Genomic DNA, 18,887 nt, shown 5'->3' with positions numbered 1-18,887 from the left:
ATAGAAATCACACTTGTCACGCTTTCTTCCTTAAAAAGCACAACAAACACAACACTGCACAGTCATGAAGACAAATCAAACGTTTTCAGCCTCCAACTTTGCAATCCTGGCTGTTGCCTGCTCACTCCCACCACTGTTGGGAATGCAGAAGTTCTTGCTCAAGGTGGGTGATCAGTAACCCAGGGGAGCAGACACCAGCACCACTGACACCTCACAAACGAGCTCCTCACACTCTAATCAGCCTCAAAGCTTTGCCTTGATTAACAGCTGCCCTTCATGCAATTGCCTCACCTCACCCTGGGTGTTCAGAGGGCTCTTCTGCTTCTGTGTACAAAGCCTGAAGACAAGAAGCTCTTTACAGGACAAAGTTGGCCTCGCCACCACAGAGGGACACCATTTGTTTGCCCTGACAGTCTCACAGCCAGCCTGTGGAAAGCTCTTTCCACCTTTACACATTTATTTATCAGATCAGCATCAATGCACCACCTGCTCTCTCCCTCTCAGCGGGCCTCTGCCAGCGGTAGGACACCGCACCACGTCACACCCAAGAGACCGAGAACAAAACAACCACAAAAGCATTAAAATAAGCAATCCCACAAAATGAGAAATTGACTTTTACATACCATGAACCAATGGGCAGAGCCCTCCCTCCCCGCAGCAGGAAACTTGTCCCCCACCTGTCTGAGGCCCTTGGGTAACTTCTTCCTTTTCCCAAGGTGCTGGCACAGGTTCCGGTCATTTTCCCGGTCGGAGCTGTACTGGTGGTGGTGGAACCTGTTCTTTTTTGGGAGGTATGACAGCCCATTGGTAAGTGCTTCCCTTTTCTTCTTGGCTAGAGGATTCTGTCGCTTCTCCACACGTTCCTGAGGTTTCAGAGCTATGTCCTTCTGCAGAGGGAGGAGAAAAACACCGTGGTCAAACGACAGCCCTGGTTTGGTTCCAGGTGACCTGCAAAGCACTCTCAGGGCAATGCTGCAGTCACCAGGAAAGGAACAAACCCACTCTTCCCTCCTCTTAATCAAAAGATAGGCAAATGCTAAATAAAATTGGCAGGATGAAGAGAGTGCAGGGAAGGAGACACATCCCCCTTGAGACTTCATCCAGTCAACCTCAATTCTCGTAAGCATCTCATGTATCAAGAGAGCACACATTTAGAAGACAGCATTTGTTTATAATACTTAAATTAACAATCTGCTTTGATTTAAACAATGCTTGACTTTTCAATATTTATTCTTATTATTTCTTGTATTTGAGAAGCCAAGGCACGAGCTGACCCAAATCCAGTTAGGGCCAATAAATCTCCATTGACTTCAGGGTATGCTTCCCTCAAGCCTGACTTAAGCAGTAGATTTCCAAGTCTCAGGGAGAGGGGTGAAAAGTGCACAAAAAAAGCAACTTGTATTTGAAAACTTTATCACTGACCCTTTAACCCCCAGAATCAGCGTCTGTCTATAAAAAATACTCCACTCTTGTAACACAAATGTGAGTTGTGTCACTTAGCCCACAGCTGTTTTCTTACAAACAACCTGCAACACACAGAATCCCTATTTTCATTTCAGAGAAATGCTACTTGAAATGAATCTTTTTCAACAGCACAGAATCACAGGCAGAGGAAGAGGAGGCTGGAGAATTCATTAGGAGAGAAGAATGAGATGCTATTGAGAAGATGTTAATTACAGTGCAGTTCTGCATCCAATAAATGCAACGAGCTGAGTCACATCTACTCTGGAGCTGCCAGGTTGGGTCTGGTGCTGCCCGGGGAGGGGAGGGCACTGAAGCAGGGCTGTGCTTTCAGCACCCTCTGCCAAGGTCCCTGGCTGCTGGGCCAGAAGCTTCCATGCCCACCATAAGGAGCTGGGAAACCTTGTGAGCCTTTCAGCTTTGTTTACAGTCACTTAATATTATAAGTGACAGCAGAAAGGGCTATTGGTCCCTGTGTCACATAAAGACTGAGGCTCAGGAGAATATAATTAAAATTATGGCACCTTTTTATGCAAAAAAAAAGGTGCCTAAAGGCAAAAAGCAGTTTGGCTTTAATTAAAGACTGCTCCCTAAATGACTCTCTAAAACACAAGAGCTTCACAAAATTCATAACTGAAACCAATGAGATGATTAATTAAACTGAAGACAGTCATTGTTCAAATTTGATATTTAGCAAAGGGAATGATTTTACAGGCATTAAAGATGGGAGTACTGAACAGAAGCTATAAGACATATAAGACATTTTTCTGCCTTTTCTCCACCTAAGACACCACAGGACTTTTCCCTGGGTTTTACTTCGCAGTGTTATTCCTATCCAAAAAGTTAGGAGCCTTATCCAACCTCATGACAGAGAACTGGAGCATCCTTAGCTACAACACAAGGTTGGTAATTTAAGGAACCTCCTGTGTCTGCTCACTGAGAAAGAGCTCAGGAGTAGCACTGACCTTCCTAAAATGCTTTGGGATCTCCCTGTGCACAAGCAGAGGCACCCTACGGAGCTGCCCAAGGAAACTAAAAGCAGGAACAAGTCCTTTCCTCAGCACACCTTCTGCCTCCCTTCCCAGGAAGGTTTTAGGTTTAGCTGCACACCACAACTGCAGGAAGGCAAATTCTCAGGTGCAGTAACCATTTCACCAGTGCTCCCATCAACAGCTTCATACAACTACACCTGGACCTCCTGGACAGCAAGGGCAGGTTATAAAATAGCAGGTATTTTATGTTAGAACTGATTTGTAACTTAGGATAGCTGTCATGCTGCTAACAATTCTTTGTTTTCAGGTCAGCATTTTAAAAAAAAACCCTATGTTTTATGAGTAGAACATTATACCAGCAAAGACTTCTGTTAAAACACAGAGCTCATGTTTGTAGATACAAATGCTATTCAAGAGGATTCACTGTAAATATGAAAGGCTGAAGGAGTGAACAAAAGGAAAACTTTCTGGAAAAAAAACCAAATTATTCTAATGATTAAGTAGCTTTTGTGGGATTTTTTCCCCAGCTGTGAGTGATCTAAATAAAACAGTGGCAGGCTTCCAGAAGTTATAAAATGTCTAAAAGGGCTAGGCACTTCCATCAAGAAATATCTTCTTCCTATTAGCTTTAAGGGGGGTGGGAGATGGGTCAGACTCAGCAGATCCCTGTGGCTGTACCTGGGATGATCCTTCCTCAGAGCCCAGGCTCCAACTGCATGAGGCTTCTCAAATTGTCAGATACACCTCAAGAACCTGGAGCCCAGGAGAACTGGGAGGGGGAATCTGCTCACACACCTGTGGCACGATGAGTGACACCAAATCCACAAAGCCTTCCCCAGCCTGGAGAGAAAGGAAAGGCACCTTCCAAGGCAGAAGGAAGTGTTCAAAATTAAGAAAAGTTCCTCTTCTGCTCAAAGCAAAGAGACACCAAGGAGCTCCAGATGTGCCTAACTTGTGAAAGGGGCCTTAAATCCTGCTGGGTGGGTGGGCTTGCTGTGAAATTTAGCCACAGGATTGGTGTTTAGACAACCCTGTTCCTCCAGAAGAGCTGTCTGCTTTTCACCAGCTGACACCACCGTGGGGAAAATCAGAGTACAGGGGATCAAACCCTTTGTGAGGGACCTGTGGGGCAGAGCCTCTCATGGATTTGAACAGAGACACGACTTGGCCTGAAAATAAATATGTGCATAGAAATGTGTCTTAAATTCTTCATCTGCAGATTAGATGAGGACGTGAAAGAGGACATGGTAAAAGAATTCTAGACACAGGTGGACAAGATGCATTAAAAGTAGCTTGAATCAGCTCTCCCAGGGTGTTCTCCTGGTGTTTGAGGTGCAAACCTCCTGGGATTGTCTCAGATTGTGCCCATGGAGCCCCCAGGCTCTGCCTGGCTGGGAACCAGAGCCCTGCATAAATCACTTCCCCACTTCTGCCCTCTCTCCCTCATCCCATTTTTATCTTTCCCTTGTTTACATAGGACAATAGCTGTACCATGCCGTGTGTGAGTACATTAGCCAGCACAATCTTAATTACAGTCTTCAGGCATCATCATGATTAGAGTAATAAGCTGTAATTACTCTAAGGTGACAGGACTGCACAGACCTTATCTACACAGATAAGAAGATGTAGTAATATTTCATGTCGAGACGTATTTTTCAGCACTACCCATGGAGTGGATTCAGCCTGAGCAGCAGACCCCATGAACACTTGCAGTCTCTAATGGAGGTTTTTCTTCTCTCCTGCCAGCATACAAGCCCACACATTATTCAGTAAATCCTACAAACATATTAGGCACAGCTTAAAACCATCTCTTTCAGAGATATCTTTCATCAGTAAAGTGCCTTAAGTGTATCAGGAAGGTGACTTAAATGTATAAATATGTAATTACATGCAATTCAATACAAAAGTGCATTAATATTTATGAGTGTGCTGTATAATCTAAAAAAAAAAAAAAAATCCATTTGTTTTATTTCTATTGGGCACATTCATCAGGCTGATCCTGCTGTAGGTGCCCTGGCAGAGAAGGGGCTGTGGTGCAGAGCAGGTCCTGGCAGGGCACTGCAGCCACCTGGCTGCACCCACAGCCTCAGCCCAGCCCTGCCTGTCCCAGGGGAGGAGAAGCAGCCCCCAGGCCATCAGTGATCTGGCTCCATCACACCATTCCTCATGGCAGGAGGCTTGAAGGACACACTGCATTCTCATCAGGTCTTTCAGGGAGCTGTGCCTGATTTATTTCTGCAGAGTCCATCTTCTTGCTACATAAATGACAACTAAATAAATAAATGACAACTCCCTGATTCAGCACCAAACTCTCCGTGGCAGCAGAGCAGGGCTTTGTGGGGTACACTCATCACCCCCAGAGCCAGCCCATCACTGCCCTTCCTTCCCACCCCTGTCCTCTGACAACAGCTTAAAAGCTACATGGGAATAACTCTGTTCCACTCCTTGTTACAGGATTTTTCTGTGGGAATGCTGGATGATAAACAGCACTGTAAGCACAGTGTATAGCAAATACACTGCAGAAATTTCCCTGGATGGACATTTCAGGTGCTGCTCAGGGATTTCAAGCCTTGACCTTTCCAAACCATCCTTGTGGATTATCACTACAATTCCAGTGTTGTAAAAACTTATTTTCTGAATTTGCACTGAATGTAACCTCAGTAAAATACGACTTTTAAAACTGATTATTAAAACAAGGAGTAGTTTACACTGCAGTGCTAGTTAAACCAAATTACAATTGTAACAGTCTACAACTATATTCCAATTATTTGCTCCTCAGGTTCTTGCTAAAGTCTCTTACAGCTTTATGTCAGAGCCCAACAATTTACCCTCCACTCCAAGAATAAAGAAATTAGACATTTTTAAAAACATCAAAGAGTTATGAAATATCAGTGTAATACTCCACTTTAAACACAAGTATTTAGAAAATCAAGTTTGAAGCTGCCAGTCTGCCCTTCACTATTCCAGTATCTTCCCTATTCAGACATTTAAAGGTCTGTGTCAAACAGAACTGTAAGAAAGGCTCTTCTGGAGCCTTTCAAGGTACAAACAATTCACCTTTGATTGGGAACACTAGTGCAGGAGGAAGAAGCTAATTAAGGGAAAAGAAAATACATTTTCAGTAGCTACAAAAGTCAATTTGAAATTCTTTCCCAGTTCCATCCTGAGCCTGCTGTCAGCTGCAGCAGCTCTGAGGGATGGGATGTGGGGAAGCAAGAAACAGCCAAAGGCAACAGCAGAACCAGCAACCATGGCAAAACCACCCCATATTCACCCACTGCACTGGGTACAGAGGCTCATTGTGAAATATCAGGATGCCTGCAGGGTACAGCTGAGAGAAATCCTACAGCTTGGCCAGCACAGAATCCCAGAAGGGTTTAGTTGGGAGGGATTTTAAATCCCACCCAGTGCCACCCCTGCCATGGCAGGGACACCTCCCACTGTCCCAGGTGATCCAAGCCCTGTCCAGCCTGGCCTTGGGATCCAGGGGCAGCCACAGCTGCTCTGGGCACCTGTGCCAGGGCCTGCCCACCCTCCCAGGGAAGCATCACACAGGGGGAATCATTAGCTGGGAATCCAGACAGCAACACACACAAACTGAACCCAAACCAAACCCAAACCTGCACAAACTGACCCCAAACCTGAACAAACTGAACCCAAACCAAACCCAAACCTGCACAAACCGAACCTAAACCCGCACAAACCAAACCCAAACCTGCACAAACCAAACCTAAACCTGCACAAACTGAACCCAAACCTGCACAAACCAAACCCAAACCTGCACAAACCTAACCCAAACCTGCACAAACCAAACCCAAACCTGCACAAACCAAACCCAAACCTGAACAAACTGAACCCAAACCTGCACAAACCAACCCTAAACCTGCACAAACTGAACCCAAACCTGCACAAACCAAACCTAAACCTGCACAAACTGAACCCAAACCTGCACAAACTGAACCTAAACCTGCACAAACCAAACCCAAACCTGCACAAACCAAACCCAAACCTGCACAAACCAAACCCAAACCTGCACAAACCTAACCCAAACCTGCACAAACTGAACCCAAACCTGCACAAACCAAACCCAAACCTGCACAAACCAAACCCAAACCTGCACAAACCAAACCCAAACCTGCACAAACAGCAGCACAAACTGAACCCAAATCTCTCAGTAACACTGCTAGTCTAGGTACCCAATTTGCCATCACATCTTGACAGCCCCCATCAACTCCTATTGTGTTTCTGTTACATTGGAGAATTTTTACAGCTGATGGATAAAAATGCCCCAAATCTTCAATAACTCTCTCATGTTTCATGATTTGCTGGTTTAATTCCAGCAGAAACAACAAGATGTAACGGTCTAAAAATAATGCACTGACCAGTCCTTCTAATCAAAACTAGAAAATAAAATTAGATGTTTGTAATAACCATTAATTTACCTCCAGATAAAATAGTTAAATCTACTGTGTATTCTTCTGATGAATGACTAGTTTCTCAGAAGCATTTATTTAGGGGGAAAAAATTGCAAACACTTTTAAAATAATACCAGGGGAGAAGGAAGGCAGGTGTAAGGCACAATGCAGAAGAGAAAAGAATTCTCAGTGTCACTATGACAGTATTTTAAAACACAAGGGACTGGTGAAGAGAGGTGTGATGTCAACTATATTGGGTGCAGTAGCCCATCCATTAAGGAATTCCTTAAAGCCACAAGACCTCCACTGAAAGGTTTCATCTTGCTTTGTTTGCTTTGATTGCTTAAAGGTGCAATCCATTGCCTCCTGCATCTCTCTGGAATCTGAAAATGAAGTGGTTCAGTGTTGTACAGAAGTGTACAGAGTGGGGATGAAAGGCAGTGCCAGCCTGGGGGTGCTGGGCTGGGTGCAGAGGGAGGAAAACAATAGCAGAGCAAGTTTCTGTCTGCTCCAGATATGTCCTGTGAAAGCACTTCTGTGGCAAAGAGATTGCTTTGGTTTTTCATCCCAAAATCATTTGTTAACAGTAGCATTGATAAACAGAAGGTGCCTTTTCAGGCCCTGCCGATTTAAACTACACACAGAAATACATTAAGGGAACATTATTGAGGTTACAAAGTCAAGGGCTTGGAAGTTATGAAAGGCCAGGATTAAGGCTGCAGCCACCACCTGAATTCAGGCCTCTTGTGCATGCACGCCAAGATACAATCTTTAATTACATGATCCCCTGCTCCTATTTCCCTACACAGAATGGAAGGTGTGCAGCTAATGAGCAGCCACTCAGGATTTTGTTTGCTCCTCTTTGTCCATCCTGAGGACCTAGCCCTTGTTTACTGGCACTCCATTCACACCCTCCTGAATACACAATGATTAATTTCCTCAAGGGCTTTTCTGTACAGCTCCTCCCGATACTATCAGATAGATGCTCAACAAATACCAGTGGCCTATTTTACAGTTGTTTCGCCAAAGGTATTTCACTATTCCCATTTTATAGGCGGCAATAACACTCCTGACATGTTCAGGTCAGCAACATCTGCTAATTTTAAGCATTTACTGGGAAGCACCTGAGATTTAATTTTTCAGAGAAATTGGCTCCACAGAGCACTTTCTTTAATGAAGCACAACCTTCATTGATTTCAGCAGCTGAGCACTCCTGAAAATTGGGCTTTAGTGAGCACCATGTGTTATAAGGATACAGGGAAGAGCTGTTTCTAAAATAATGTGGTGCCATGGCCTCCCTCAATGCCACACAGCAAATACAAGCCGGAGGTAGAGGAAATCTAAGACTCTGGCACCAGCTGTTGAGCTGGCAAAGCTGGTGTCATACATGAAGATGAGGATGAGAGAAATTGATTGCTATTCATTTATTTCATGTTTTTCAAGCATGACATGGTATTCTCAGCCCCTCCCCTCCCTGCTCCGTTTTGTGTCTCCAATACTGTGCCAAACATGTCACAGTTGTGCAGAACAGTCAAGAAATTGCTGAGCCTGTGCAGCCTGAGTTAGCAAAACCTCATTTGGTGCTGAGGAAGTGCTGAGCAATGCCAGCCTCCACTGCAGAGCATGGCAGAGTTTTCCCTGAAGCTCCTGGCTTGGTGGAAGGCAAAGCACACACAGCTGATTCTCCTCTGACTGCTCCTGCCAAGAGATCCTGAGGCTCTGGCTCCAGCCAGCTTCTGCCAGCCTGAAAGTCCCATTGTGTTTTCTCTAGAGATTTTTCTAGGTCTAACACAAATTGCCAGCAAAGTCCAAGGTTTTGTCTTTGCTGCAGATTTGACTCGGTGACCTCCAGCCCACCTGGGGTTGCCTTTCTGAGGCTGAAGCAGCAGCGGGACGTGGCCTGTGCCAGCAGTGTGTCCCCTGCTGACACCATCCCAGCCAGGTTCCCTGAACCCCTCCTGCACTCTGCAGTCCCCTTTGGTGAGTGCCTGCTGTGCTGTGCTGCACCTCCAGGCTCTGATCCTGGCCCAGCAGCCAGGGCTGTGCTGCCCACGCTGCCCCTCCAGCCCATCCCTGCTCCCTGAGCCCAGCCCCACGGCTCCAAACCCCTCCATCCCCCCTGTTCCATCCAGCTGAAAGCCCCAAGGCTGCCCACAGCCCTTGCAGCCAGGGGAGATGGATTCCCACTGCCCTGGGTTTATCTCACAGCGCTGAGCCTTAAATAAATGTGTGTGACTTACCCTGTGAGCAGCAGGGCCACATGCTCATATTTATTTTCTTTGTTTGAGGAATGGAGAGAAATGAAAAGAGATGTGGAGAGGAGTCCCTAGGGATGCTCCCTGTAAATCTCCATGCCAGGGAAGAGGGCTGCAGTGCCGGTGCACTGCTCAGCTGGGATCAGAGATAAGGCACAGGGAGGGGCACTGAGGCAGTGTGAGCTGCTCTGTGTGACACAGCAGTGGCACAGCTGTGGTGACACAGACCCCGAGCACCCAGAGCTGTCCCAGGCAGTGAAACCTTGCACAGCACTGCCCTGGCCTGGAGCAGGGACACATCCACCTGTGGGCACGGGCTGGAAATGGCATCTCCCACTGCTCTCCTTGCCTCAGGTCACAGCAGGGCCAGGAATATTTATCCTTGGAAAAGGAGCTGGTCATGGTGGAAAACAGTTATCAAGAACCACATAGAATAACATGAAACACAAATATTTCAGTATGTCTAAATAACTGAGCAACTCCTCAGTTCTACACCAAAACTTCCATGTTTTTTTTCCTTTCACATAGTTTTCTTAATTTTCACTTTTTTTTTTTCTCATCTAGAATGGAAAAGATATTTTAAAATTTTAAACTTTCTCCCAAAAATAAAATTTTTGTACATTTGTATCTGTAGTTATACAGTATTTGCATATACTGATCAAAACACACTTTCCAGGAGATTTCACTGGAGGGAAATAAAATTCCACTGCAGGAGCAGCTGGCACAAAGCTGGCTGTGGGCTCCTCCACCCTTCACACACATTGTATTCTCTGAATAATTCAAACAGCACTTTGGTTGGCAGGACACAGACCCAGGCAAGGAGTTAGTGGGCCAATAAATTTTACATTTAAAGGGTATCCCCCTTATTGTAGGGTTACAATAAATGCATGTGGGCTTAGACAGCTCTCATCCCTGCTAGCCCTGCACTGGGAACAGATGACTTCAGCCTCACACTGGCACCATTCATTAGCACAGCACTCAGCAGTCATAAAAAATGTATTATGGTTTGTTAATGGAATCGGAAGCACCTCTGCATTCCTTGTTGGACAGGAGGATGGTGCAGCACCAGGAAAGTCCCGTGCATTCCAGAGGTCTCAGGATGCTCCCTAGAATCTCCTGGCCACGCTGAGCTGGGACACATTTGCCTTTGCTGCCCTGCCAGCCTCGAGGCTGGATGAGAAAACCTGGAGTCGAGACAGAGACACCACCCTGAGCCAAGGCAGGTAAAAACAGGGAGGAAACCGCTGTAGGGAGGGATGGAAACATCCCTGCCATGCATGGAAACATCCTGCCATGCATGGAAACATCCCTGCCATGCATGGAAACATCCTGCCATGCATGGAAACATCCCTGCCGTGCATGGAAACATCCCTGCCGTGCATGGAAACATCCCTGCCGTGCATGGAAACATCCCTGCCATGCATGGAAACATCCCTGCCACGCATGGAAACATCCCTGCCATGCATGGAAACATCCCTGCCACGCACTCCTGCACCACACAGGCAGCCTTAACCCACACAGGGAAACCAGAGCATCCCTCTGCACACCCAGGCCAGCAGGACAGAGAATGCAGAAATGAGCAAAGGAAAGGACAGAATTAGCAGAACCTTCATGGATTATGCCAGCTGCTGTGATCCATGAGTAATCCGACCTGCAGAATTTTTTTACCCAGCCAAAAAATCTCCACTTGTAATTATTAAGCCTTAAGAAAAGTTAATCTATTTTAAAACATCCCTTTTGATCTGATATGTCAAGAATTTGAACTACTCAGCACAGCAGCTTTTCTAAGCTCTGTCTTGTACTCCTCTGGATTTTCATTTTTCTTCTCTAGGAACAGCCAAAAAAGACTGATGAGGAAAATTTTAAAGAGAAAGAACAGTGATTAGAAAATAAGGAGAGAGAAAGAGCTCAGCTAGGACCTGAGGACTGCAACACTTAAGGTGAGCTTGGCAATATTCCTCATTAGGAAAGGGATCAGAACCTTTTTGCAATTAGAGAGAAAAGAGAAACAATGGTTCAACTTCCCATCAGCAAAGAAACCACCTTCTAGCATTCAGGCTGAAAAAAAAAAAATAGTAAAGAATAAAAATTTAAGAAACAGAGCAATATGTAACCTTTCCATTTGCTGGCTTATTCTTTCCCAAGGAAACAGATACAGTGAAGATAAATTTGATGATCAAAAAACCAGAGGGATTACATTCTTGTACAGTGCTGATCACTGGCAAATCCCCCTCCCTGCAGTTCAGAAGCACAGCTTAGCATAACAGACAAGATTTATCATTGCCTTGTCCTTCGCACCACTTACAGCCAGACCTGAGTTGCTCCCATCTCAAGAGTCCTCACTCATGTAGGGAATGAATACCAGAACGGTTCTGCTGTTTGTGTACAAAGGGACAAACCCTGTGCCCAACACAGACCCCCTGGGCAAAGGCCACGTTTTCACCTCTATTTCTGCACCACAGCCTGGCTTCAGCTCTGGGCTCCGTGGATGCCCCACAGTCTTTGTGGGATCACCCAAAAACCCACCAGGTACATACCTACAGCTCCTAGGAGGTGGCACAGATCCTCCTTCTATTTGTATGTAGAACACAGAGTCTCCAGTTAAACAGGCACAGAACACAGAATAAATAAAAATAAACAGGGGAAACCAGATATGGCTGCTTTTTCCAGTTGAATGTCAAGGCATAGACCCTGCAAAGCCACCTCATACACCAGAGAAAAAGAGAATTTCCTTCACTGTGGCTGAAAACATAATGTCTTCTGCAAATATTCAAGATATTTTGTAGACAGATCTTTTAAAACTGAAGTGTCATCTAATATTCAGGGTTATTTAGTAGCTGGAAAAGCAATTACTGTAATATTTCTTGTTTATAGCCACCTAGAAGCTACAAATTTAACTTGGTAGTGATGCACAGTCAGGGCATCTGGTTCCAAAGCAGAACATCTCAAGTCAAGAGCTTTGCTAATGCCTGCAGCAAACTTGCAAGGAGTTACAAAAGCTGTGAATCACATCACTTCAGCAGCACTTAGAGTCAAACCCCACTCCATGGCAGGGCTGCCTGCGCTGAACCCTTCCTGCTGCAGGAAGCATCCCAACTCCTGTCTCTCTGTAAAACTTGCCTGGAGCAGGAACAGATAAAGCTCTGCAGTGCATCTCTCCAGAGCCACAGAGTGTGTTGAAGAGAGTAAGAACCGTGAGCAGGAAATCAGTCTGCTCCTAGGAAAGGTTTGTTTTCTAAGCTGCTTGTAGGGGAGGGTACCCAAATCTCTCCTGCCTGACCTTATCACCAGGCACAGGATTAGAGCTGGCTGGACTGGGAAGGTAAATTATTAACGTGGGGGCCTGGAGGTGGCTGTGGGAATTCCTGATCTCCCCCAGTGCTCCCTGTGACCTGCAGTGCTCAGCTAAGCCCTGGACCACAAAGAAGGTATTCAGGGGCCTAAAACTATTTAATTCCCATTGACTGGCTTTCCAAAGGAAATAAATGGCTCCATGAATTTGGGCCTTCAGCCCTCCCATGCAGCAGAGCTCATCTGTGAAATGGAAGTAAAACCACATCCTATTCCATCTGTGCTCAATCCTGGCAGAGGTAACTGGAGCAGCCCCCAGAGGAGCAGCAGGGCTGCACAGCAGCTCAGGGAGAGCCCTGCAGGGTGAGGGGCTCCTCCACATCCCATCTCCCTCCTCCCAGAGCCAGACAGAGGTTCCTGCCCCTTTGGACAGGAACAGGAGCGATCAATGCTGCACCCCACAAGGCACATGAGGGTGGCACTGTTTGTTTATTTTGGGAACAACAGCAAAGCCAGCCTCTCCTCTTCCAAACCTCTGCAGCCCTTCAACTTCATCCCACAGCCAGCGTGTTATGTGGGACCCTTCCCTGCCTCTGCCAAGCACTTCTGGCACCTCCCTTATTCTCCCCCAGCTGATGTGCAGGGTGGGAAATGTCTTCTGTATCTTCTCCATCATCCTTAAGGGAAGAGCATCTGCAGCCTCACTGCTGTCACTCAGCCACGTCTGGGTGTGTGGTTCTGGCTTTCTCCATTCCTCCCCCTCACTGACAGGCTCCCTGACACAGAGGGAACACAGCACTTCCCTCTCCACTTCTTCATCCCAATGTTGTACCTCGTGTAATGTGGACACGAGGAGGTCAGGACAGAAAATCCAAACCAACGCTTCAAAAGGACACCCAAGTCTGCAGCTTTAGTGTGAGGCAAAAATGACCTCAAACCCCTGGACTAAACAAATGCCTGAGGTGAAAAAGATGGAATAAATTAAAGGATATAATTATGGCTGGGAAATGAGAAAAGGAGGTTGCTCAATAGGATGAAAGAGGGATTTGAGGAATAAGAAATGAAAGGAGGTGTCAGCTTGAATCAGCCAGGTTGAAAACTGCTGCTGATTTTGACTGACATACTGAGACTTTCCAATTGCAAACTCTTTCTCTAATAAGCTGCAAATTCATCTCTACGCTTTTACTTTGATCTTAATGCAAATATTTTATAATGGACACATTTAATGATTTTCAGGTGCTTATTGGTTCTATCAGACTTGATACTGGAATCAATCTCCTCTTTTAGAAAGCTTGGGTTAATGGCAAAGTTTATTAAACTGCATGCAGTCATTCAGAGAAGATCAATAGAGACATGATTACAGAGCAACCAGAGGATTAAACATGAGATTTATCACAAAATTAAACTGAATTAAATGTTCTCTGATAGCACTTGAAATGCTGTCGATACTCTTAACTGATAATCTATGCTTTCTGTGTTTACTTACCAGGCAGCAGGGAAGTCTGGCTTGAGGAAATGACTGTAATGTAAAATCTGCAAAGATTTGCTGAGAGCATTAAACCTCACCTAGAAAACCATTATTTCTTCCTGTTAGAAAAGCAAAAGCATTTTGCTTCTTTGCCCATTTCCTCTTTAAGGGAGAGGAGGATACAGCCCTCTCCCATATCACACTCTGCAATCTCCTTCTCAGGGCCATTATAGGATGCACAGGACACTAAAGGATCCTACACAGGGTTACAATGAAATATTTTATGGTTTCCTGCTGTGGCAGTTTTTACCTCATTCAGAATTAATTCTGAGTTCTCAATGACCTTATTAAAACTTATTCCACACACTGAGAAATTTGCAGCCTTCCTCCTTTCCCTCTGCTTAGCCCAGTCACCCCCAGGTTCTTACACTCACACCTCACACTGTGCAAACTTCTCTGATATTCTCTGCCAAAAGAATTAAAAAAAAAACCAAACCAAATAAACAAACAAAACCCAAAACTCCCCTTTCAAAATAAAATAATAAAAAAAAAAAAAAAGCACCAAAAAAAAACCCTAAAAAAAACCCAGGTGCACCAGCAACACAGCACCATTGTCCTAGGAAACAGAAAATGAAGTTCAGGGGATAAAAATCAGGCCAGTTTTACAGAGAGAATCTAAATTCAGAGAGGATTATTTGAGGTGAGATCTGCCCCTGCAAGAGAGCAAGAATTTCCCAGCCCCTGCTGCACCCTGAGCTCTGCTATCAGAATCACAGAGATATTTCCATCTGCTCTGGGATAACGTGGCTGGCCTGGCTGGACCAAAACCTCAGCAGGAGAGAAGGGGGAAGAGGGAGGGAGGAGCAGCAGACCCTAAGCACACAAGAGACCAGATGCAAAGTAATAACCCATCACAACCACAGCTTTGACAAGTTTTGATCATGGGTCTGTGGGTTTCCAAAATGCTCACAGCATACAAATTCAACCGAAGAGTTCCTTTAAAATGTAATATTTGTGTTCAACAAGCAAGCAGGAGGAGGGGTGTCAGCTTCCAGGCATTTTTCCATCATACTTTTCAGAGAAAGTCTGTATCCCACCACAGCCTCCACCAAAAGCTTAATAAACCTTGATAAAATACCTCAAAGGAAATATGGCCGTCCAACAGCAAATATATTATCCGAAACAAAACCCATCAAAAAAGCCCTCATCAGCTATCAAGAATTGAATTTTTACTGACTCAGAGGGGCTTAGCTGCTTTCTAAACAGGCTCAGCTATCCCCAGTGTACTTTGCAAAATTCAATCCAGTAATCCAATCCCAGATGCATTATGTGAAATCTTATTTCTCCAAGCTCTAGAAAAGAACAAGCAAAAAGGAAGGCTTTAGGAACACTAATTTGCCAATAAATACTCACTGAGCCAATTTCGCCTTTACTGCTTTTTGGAGGAAAATAAAAAGAAAAAAATCCCAGAACACAAACTGCTGTCCGAGTACTACGTTCCCTTATTAAAACTTCACTTGTGGATAGAAAAAATACCATGGAGCACGTACCCTGAAATTAGCCCAGCATGTGCTGCCCCAATAAACAAATCCTTGGAAACTAGATTAGCATCATTCCCAGTAGGCTTCCACTACAGAAATCACTGTCAGCTCTGTCTGGAAAGGGAAAATCTCTGCAATATCTAATAAATGCACCAAAATATCTCAGTGCAGAGCGGGGCATGTTCCAGCAGTGAGCAGTGGAGCCACAGGCAGCCCACAGCGTGGTGTGACATTTGACAGGGATGCCACCACACAGTGCAGTCCCAGAGTGACCGGGCAGAGCTCCCTGTGCTCTGGATTCCCCAGCTGAGCAGGGACAGACTCACCCTGGTGCTTCACCAGAGGAGACAGCCCAGGTTTATGGGTCCCCACGTGCCCCATGGGATGCTGCACGGGTGACACAGGTGGCATCAGGAGCACAGGAGCACTGCCACTACCCCGAAGCTGTTCCATCAGGAGGGCAAGGACCAGGTCAGCAGCTGCAGGTGACACTGAACCCCCAGCTCTGACAGCATCCTTCTGCCCTGGCACTGCCCATGGGACCCCAACCCATCTCCATCCAGCAGGCTGCTGCCAGCAGGGACACACACTGCCCCTAAAAATAAACATTTCTGGCTTCCTCATGTCTGCATGCAGAGAGAGGGAAGTAAAGCCCACTGTAAAGAACACAGTTCCACATCTCAGTGCCCCACCTGAAAGGTGGGCTGAAGCCAAGCAGGTGACAGGCAAACATCTCAAAAATTGGATTTTTCTAGGCAGTTATTTCCCTGCAACTGCTGCTCTCCTGGAAACAAAGCTGCCATCCCTGCAGCTCTTGCTTATGGAACACACAGCACTGTGCTGAGACCCCATCAGTGCATCAGTGACCAAGAGGCAGCACCATGGCCCAGAGTGGGTCCTGTTTCAGAAGCAGCCAGTGAGGGACAGCTGGGAATCCAGAGCTTCCCTCTGGCTGCCCTGGCAGCCCTGGGACCCTGACAGGGGTCAGGAACCCCCCTGGACAGAGCCCCCAGAGACACTGGCTGTGATCTGTGCTCATGGAAAAGAGTTTTCAATCTTACAGCATGAATTACAAGCTCTGAGTGTTTGATATGAGTAATAATTAAGTGTGGCACGGGTGCAAAAGTAAAATTTTAGGTTTCTAGATTAGGGGTTCAAAGGGGACAAGATGGAGGAAATTGGGTGTGTCTTGTCCTTTTTCTCCTTCTTCATGCCCTCCATGTTTCACTGTGGTGTTGGCATTTTTCTGTTGGTTCAGGCTGGGGACACACTGTCCAACGTAGGTGACAGATATTGGCACGTTATTGTAAATCCAGCACAGGTAGTTTCTGGTATTTAATGTTTGTACCATCCCACTGAGGGCAGAGCCCCACACGCTGCCCTGCAGGACAGAGCTGCGGCAGGGCAGCAGAACATGTTAGAGATAAACAGAATAAACAACCTTGAAACCAGCACAGATGAACTATGGCTTCTGCTTTGGCAATGGGGCTGACAGACAGAGACTTTCTACAATCTCAAGATCATTTAAATACCACAGATTCCGACAGGACAGCACTAAACTACAGCTGGGAATTCCTGATGGGAGGCTTATCCCCACCAAATGTGCTCCTTCTGTCCTGTCCCACAGCTAAGAGATGCTGGGCTTGCCTTTTCCCCCCTCCTCTGGCCCTTAGACACAGAGGTCCAGGGCAGCAGGCAGGTGACAGCTCAGGACACGGAGCTGGAGAGGTTTCTGTGGCACCAAAAATCCCCTCCCTCAAAAAGCAGTTGCTGTGTGCTCTGCATTTTATTAATTTAATGGTCAGGATAATAAATTTGTCAGTAATGACAAAGAAATTCCCTAGAAACTGGAGTACTCAAGTGTCACTGAAGCTCCATCTATTTAGCAAATAGATGAGTGCCTTTCAGCCAGGCTGGCTGTGATTAAGCAGCTGTCACAGCTCCTGCAGCAGCTGCACAGGCACAGGTAGCTCTCAGGGCTCTTCCTCATAGGGATGGGAAGATGATCCTGATGTGAACGGATATCAGCAAGTGAAAACCCAATTAATGAACTGACACAGAAGTAATGGGTCATTTCTGTAAGTCTTCTGCTCCTGCTGACTTGTGAAAGCTTCAGGTTTTACAATCAGATTCATTAAAGTTTCACAAACAAAAAATAATAGATTTTGCTTTTTCACTTGCTAAAGTTATGTTTGAGTGGACTCGTACCTTCATGAAAGAGTGTGAGCTTTTTTAGAGTGACTTTGATTTTTGGAACTAATTTTTGTTTTTTCCAGGACTGAGACACTGAATCTATTTCAGTAACTTGATTTCTTAAAAATTCAAGGTGATAAACTGTTTCTGTTACTTTTACCCTTCCAATTGAGCTGTTCTTTTCATATGTGTACTCTGCTCAGCAGCCACTGAAATTGGAGGAAGTTTTCCAGGGAACTTCTATGTGTTCTGTTTCCTAACACACACTGCAAGAGGTTACGAAAAGAGAATACACAACTTTCTGCTCTCCCACTTTCATAACTAAAAATTAACGGGAAATCCCAGTGAAAATGTGGCTGAATAATGGATTGGAGAGCTCGCTGTCCTTGGGTAGGGGATATCAAAGATAACACTTGGTCCATTAGAGAGGAAAAAAGAAATGGCCATGAAGGGTCTTTCAAAACAAGAAATTGAAGCAAGAATGAATCAGCAGAAGACTCTGCTTATACAGAACATGGGTGCACCTCAAAGGTTTGAAAGGCTTTCTCTACAATGCAAGATAGAAAAAGGAAAAGAAAGGAAATAGCCACTGGGACAGGGTTTCAACCTGGAGATAGCAAAATTTACACTAGCTGAGAATCTGCTCTAATTACAGGGAGTATTTCTGCTTGAAAGAAAATGAAGCTCAAGATGCTCAAGCTAAGGCAAGAAAGTTTCAACAGAATTATTAACAGGTGAGCCTAACAATTACAGGGACTACCAAACATCAGGTGGCACAGAGAGATCACCCAGGGGATAGCAAGCAGGAACTTCTTCCTCACTGCATGACTGCACTGAGTGCCCACACTGCTCACAGCTCACTGAGAAAAGCTGAGAGCTGCATGAGACAACACGATCAGAAATTCTTCCTCTGTGAATCCTAAATATTTAGAGCAATGTGCTTGACATTCTGATTTGCTCAAAACCATCATAAACCCAGAAAATTCTGAAGCAAAGCAGAACAGTGGTGGAGGAAGCTGTGGGGGAAGGGAGGCCCCTTCTCAGAGCATCCCCAGCTGAGCACAAGCACACACTGTACCATTTGGGAGGCAACTTTATGTGCTCTTAGTAGTAGATTAATGAATGTAATTACTTAACATTGAGGCTGTGAATGCTGCAATACTGTAATTTATAGTGTGCTGTAAAGTTCTAATGTGTTTTTATGTCCATAAGCTGCTTAACCATAATCTAATGCATTTGTACACGAGCACCCTCCTAAGTGGCTCTGGGAT

The 18,887-nt window shown here is 45.4% G+C and overlaps 1 protein-coding gene across 7 annotated transcripts in view; it reads right to left on the bottom strand.

Moving 5' to 3' along the window:
- Positions 1-18,887, bottom strand: part of AUTS2 (activator of transcription and developmental regulator AUTS2) — a 772,098-nt gene that overhangs the window by 564,088 nt on the left and 189,123 nt on the right. For 5 of the 7 annotated variants that reach the window (XM_072937285.1, XM_072937288.1, XM_072937287.1 and 2 more), the window contains exon 2: positions 624-887. In XM_072937285.1, the coding sequence (XP_072793386.1) occupies positions 624-887 (264 nt within the window). The remainder of the gene's footprint in view (positions 1-623; positions 888-18,887) is intronic. The other 2 variants (XM_072937289.1, XM_072937293.1) reach the window with 1 other exon arrangement.

Source organism: Taeniopygia guttata, chromosome 19 (genome assembly GCF_048771995.1).
Source record: "Taeniopygia guttata chromosome 19, bTaeGut7.mat, whole genome shotgun sequence".
Lineage (NCBI taxonomy): Eukaryota > Metazoa > Chordata > Aves > Passeriformes > Estrildidae > Taeniopygia > Taeniopygia guttata.
This window is presented reverse-complemented; position numbering and strand designations above follow the sequence as displayed.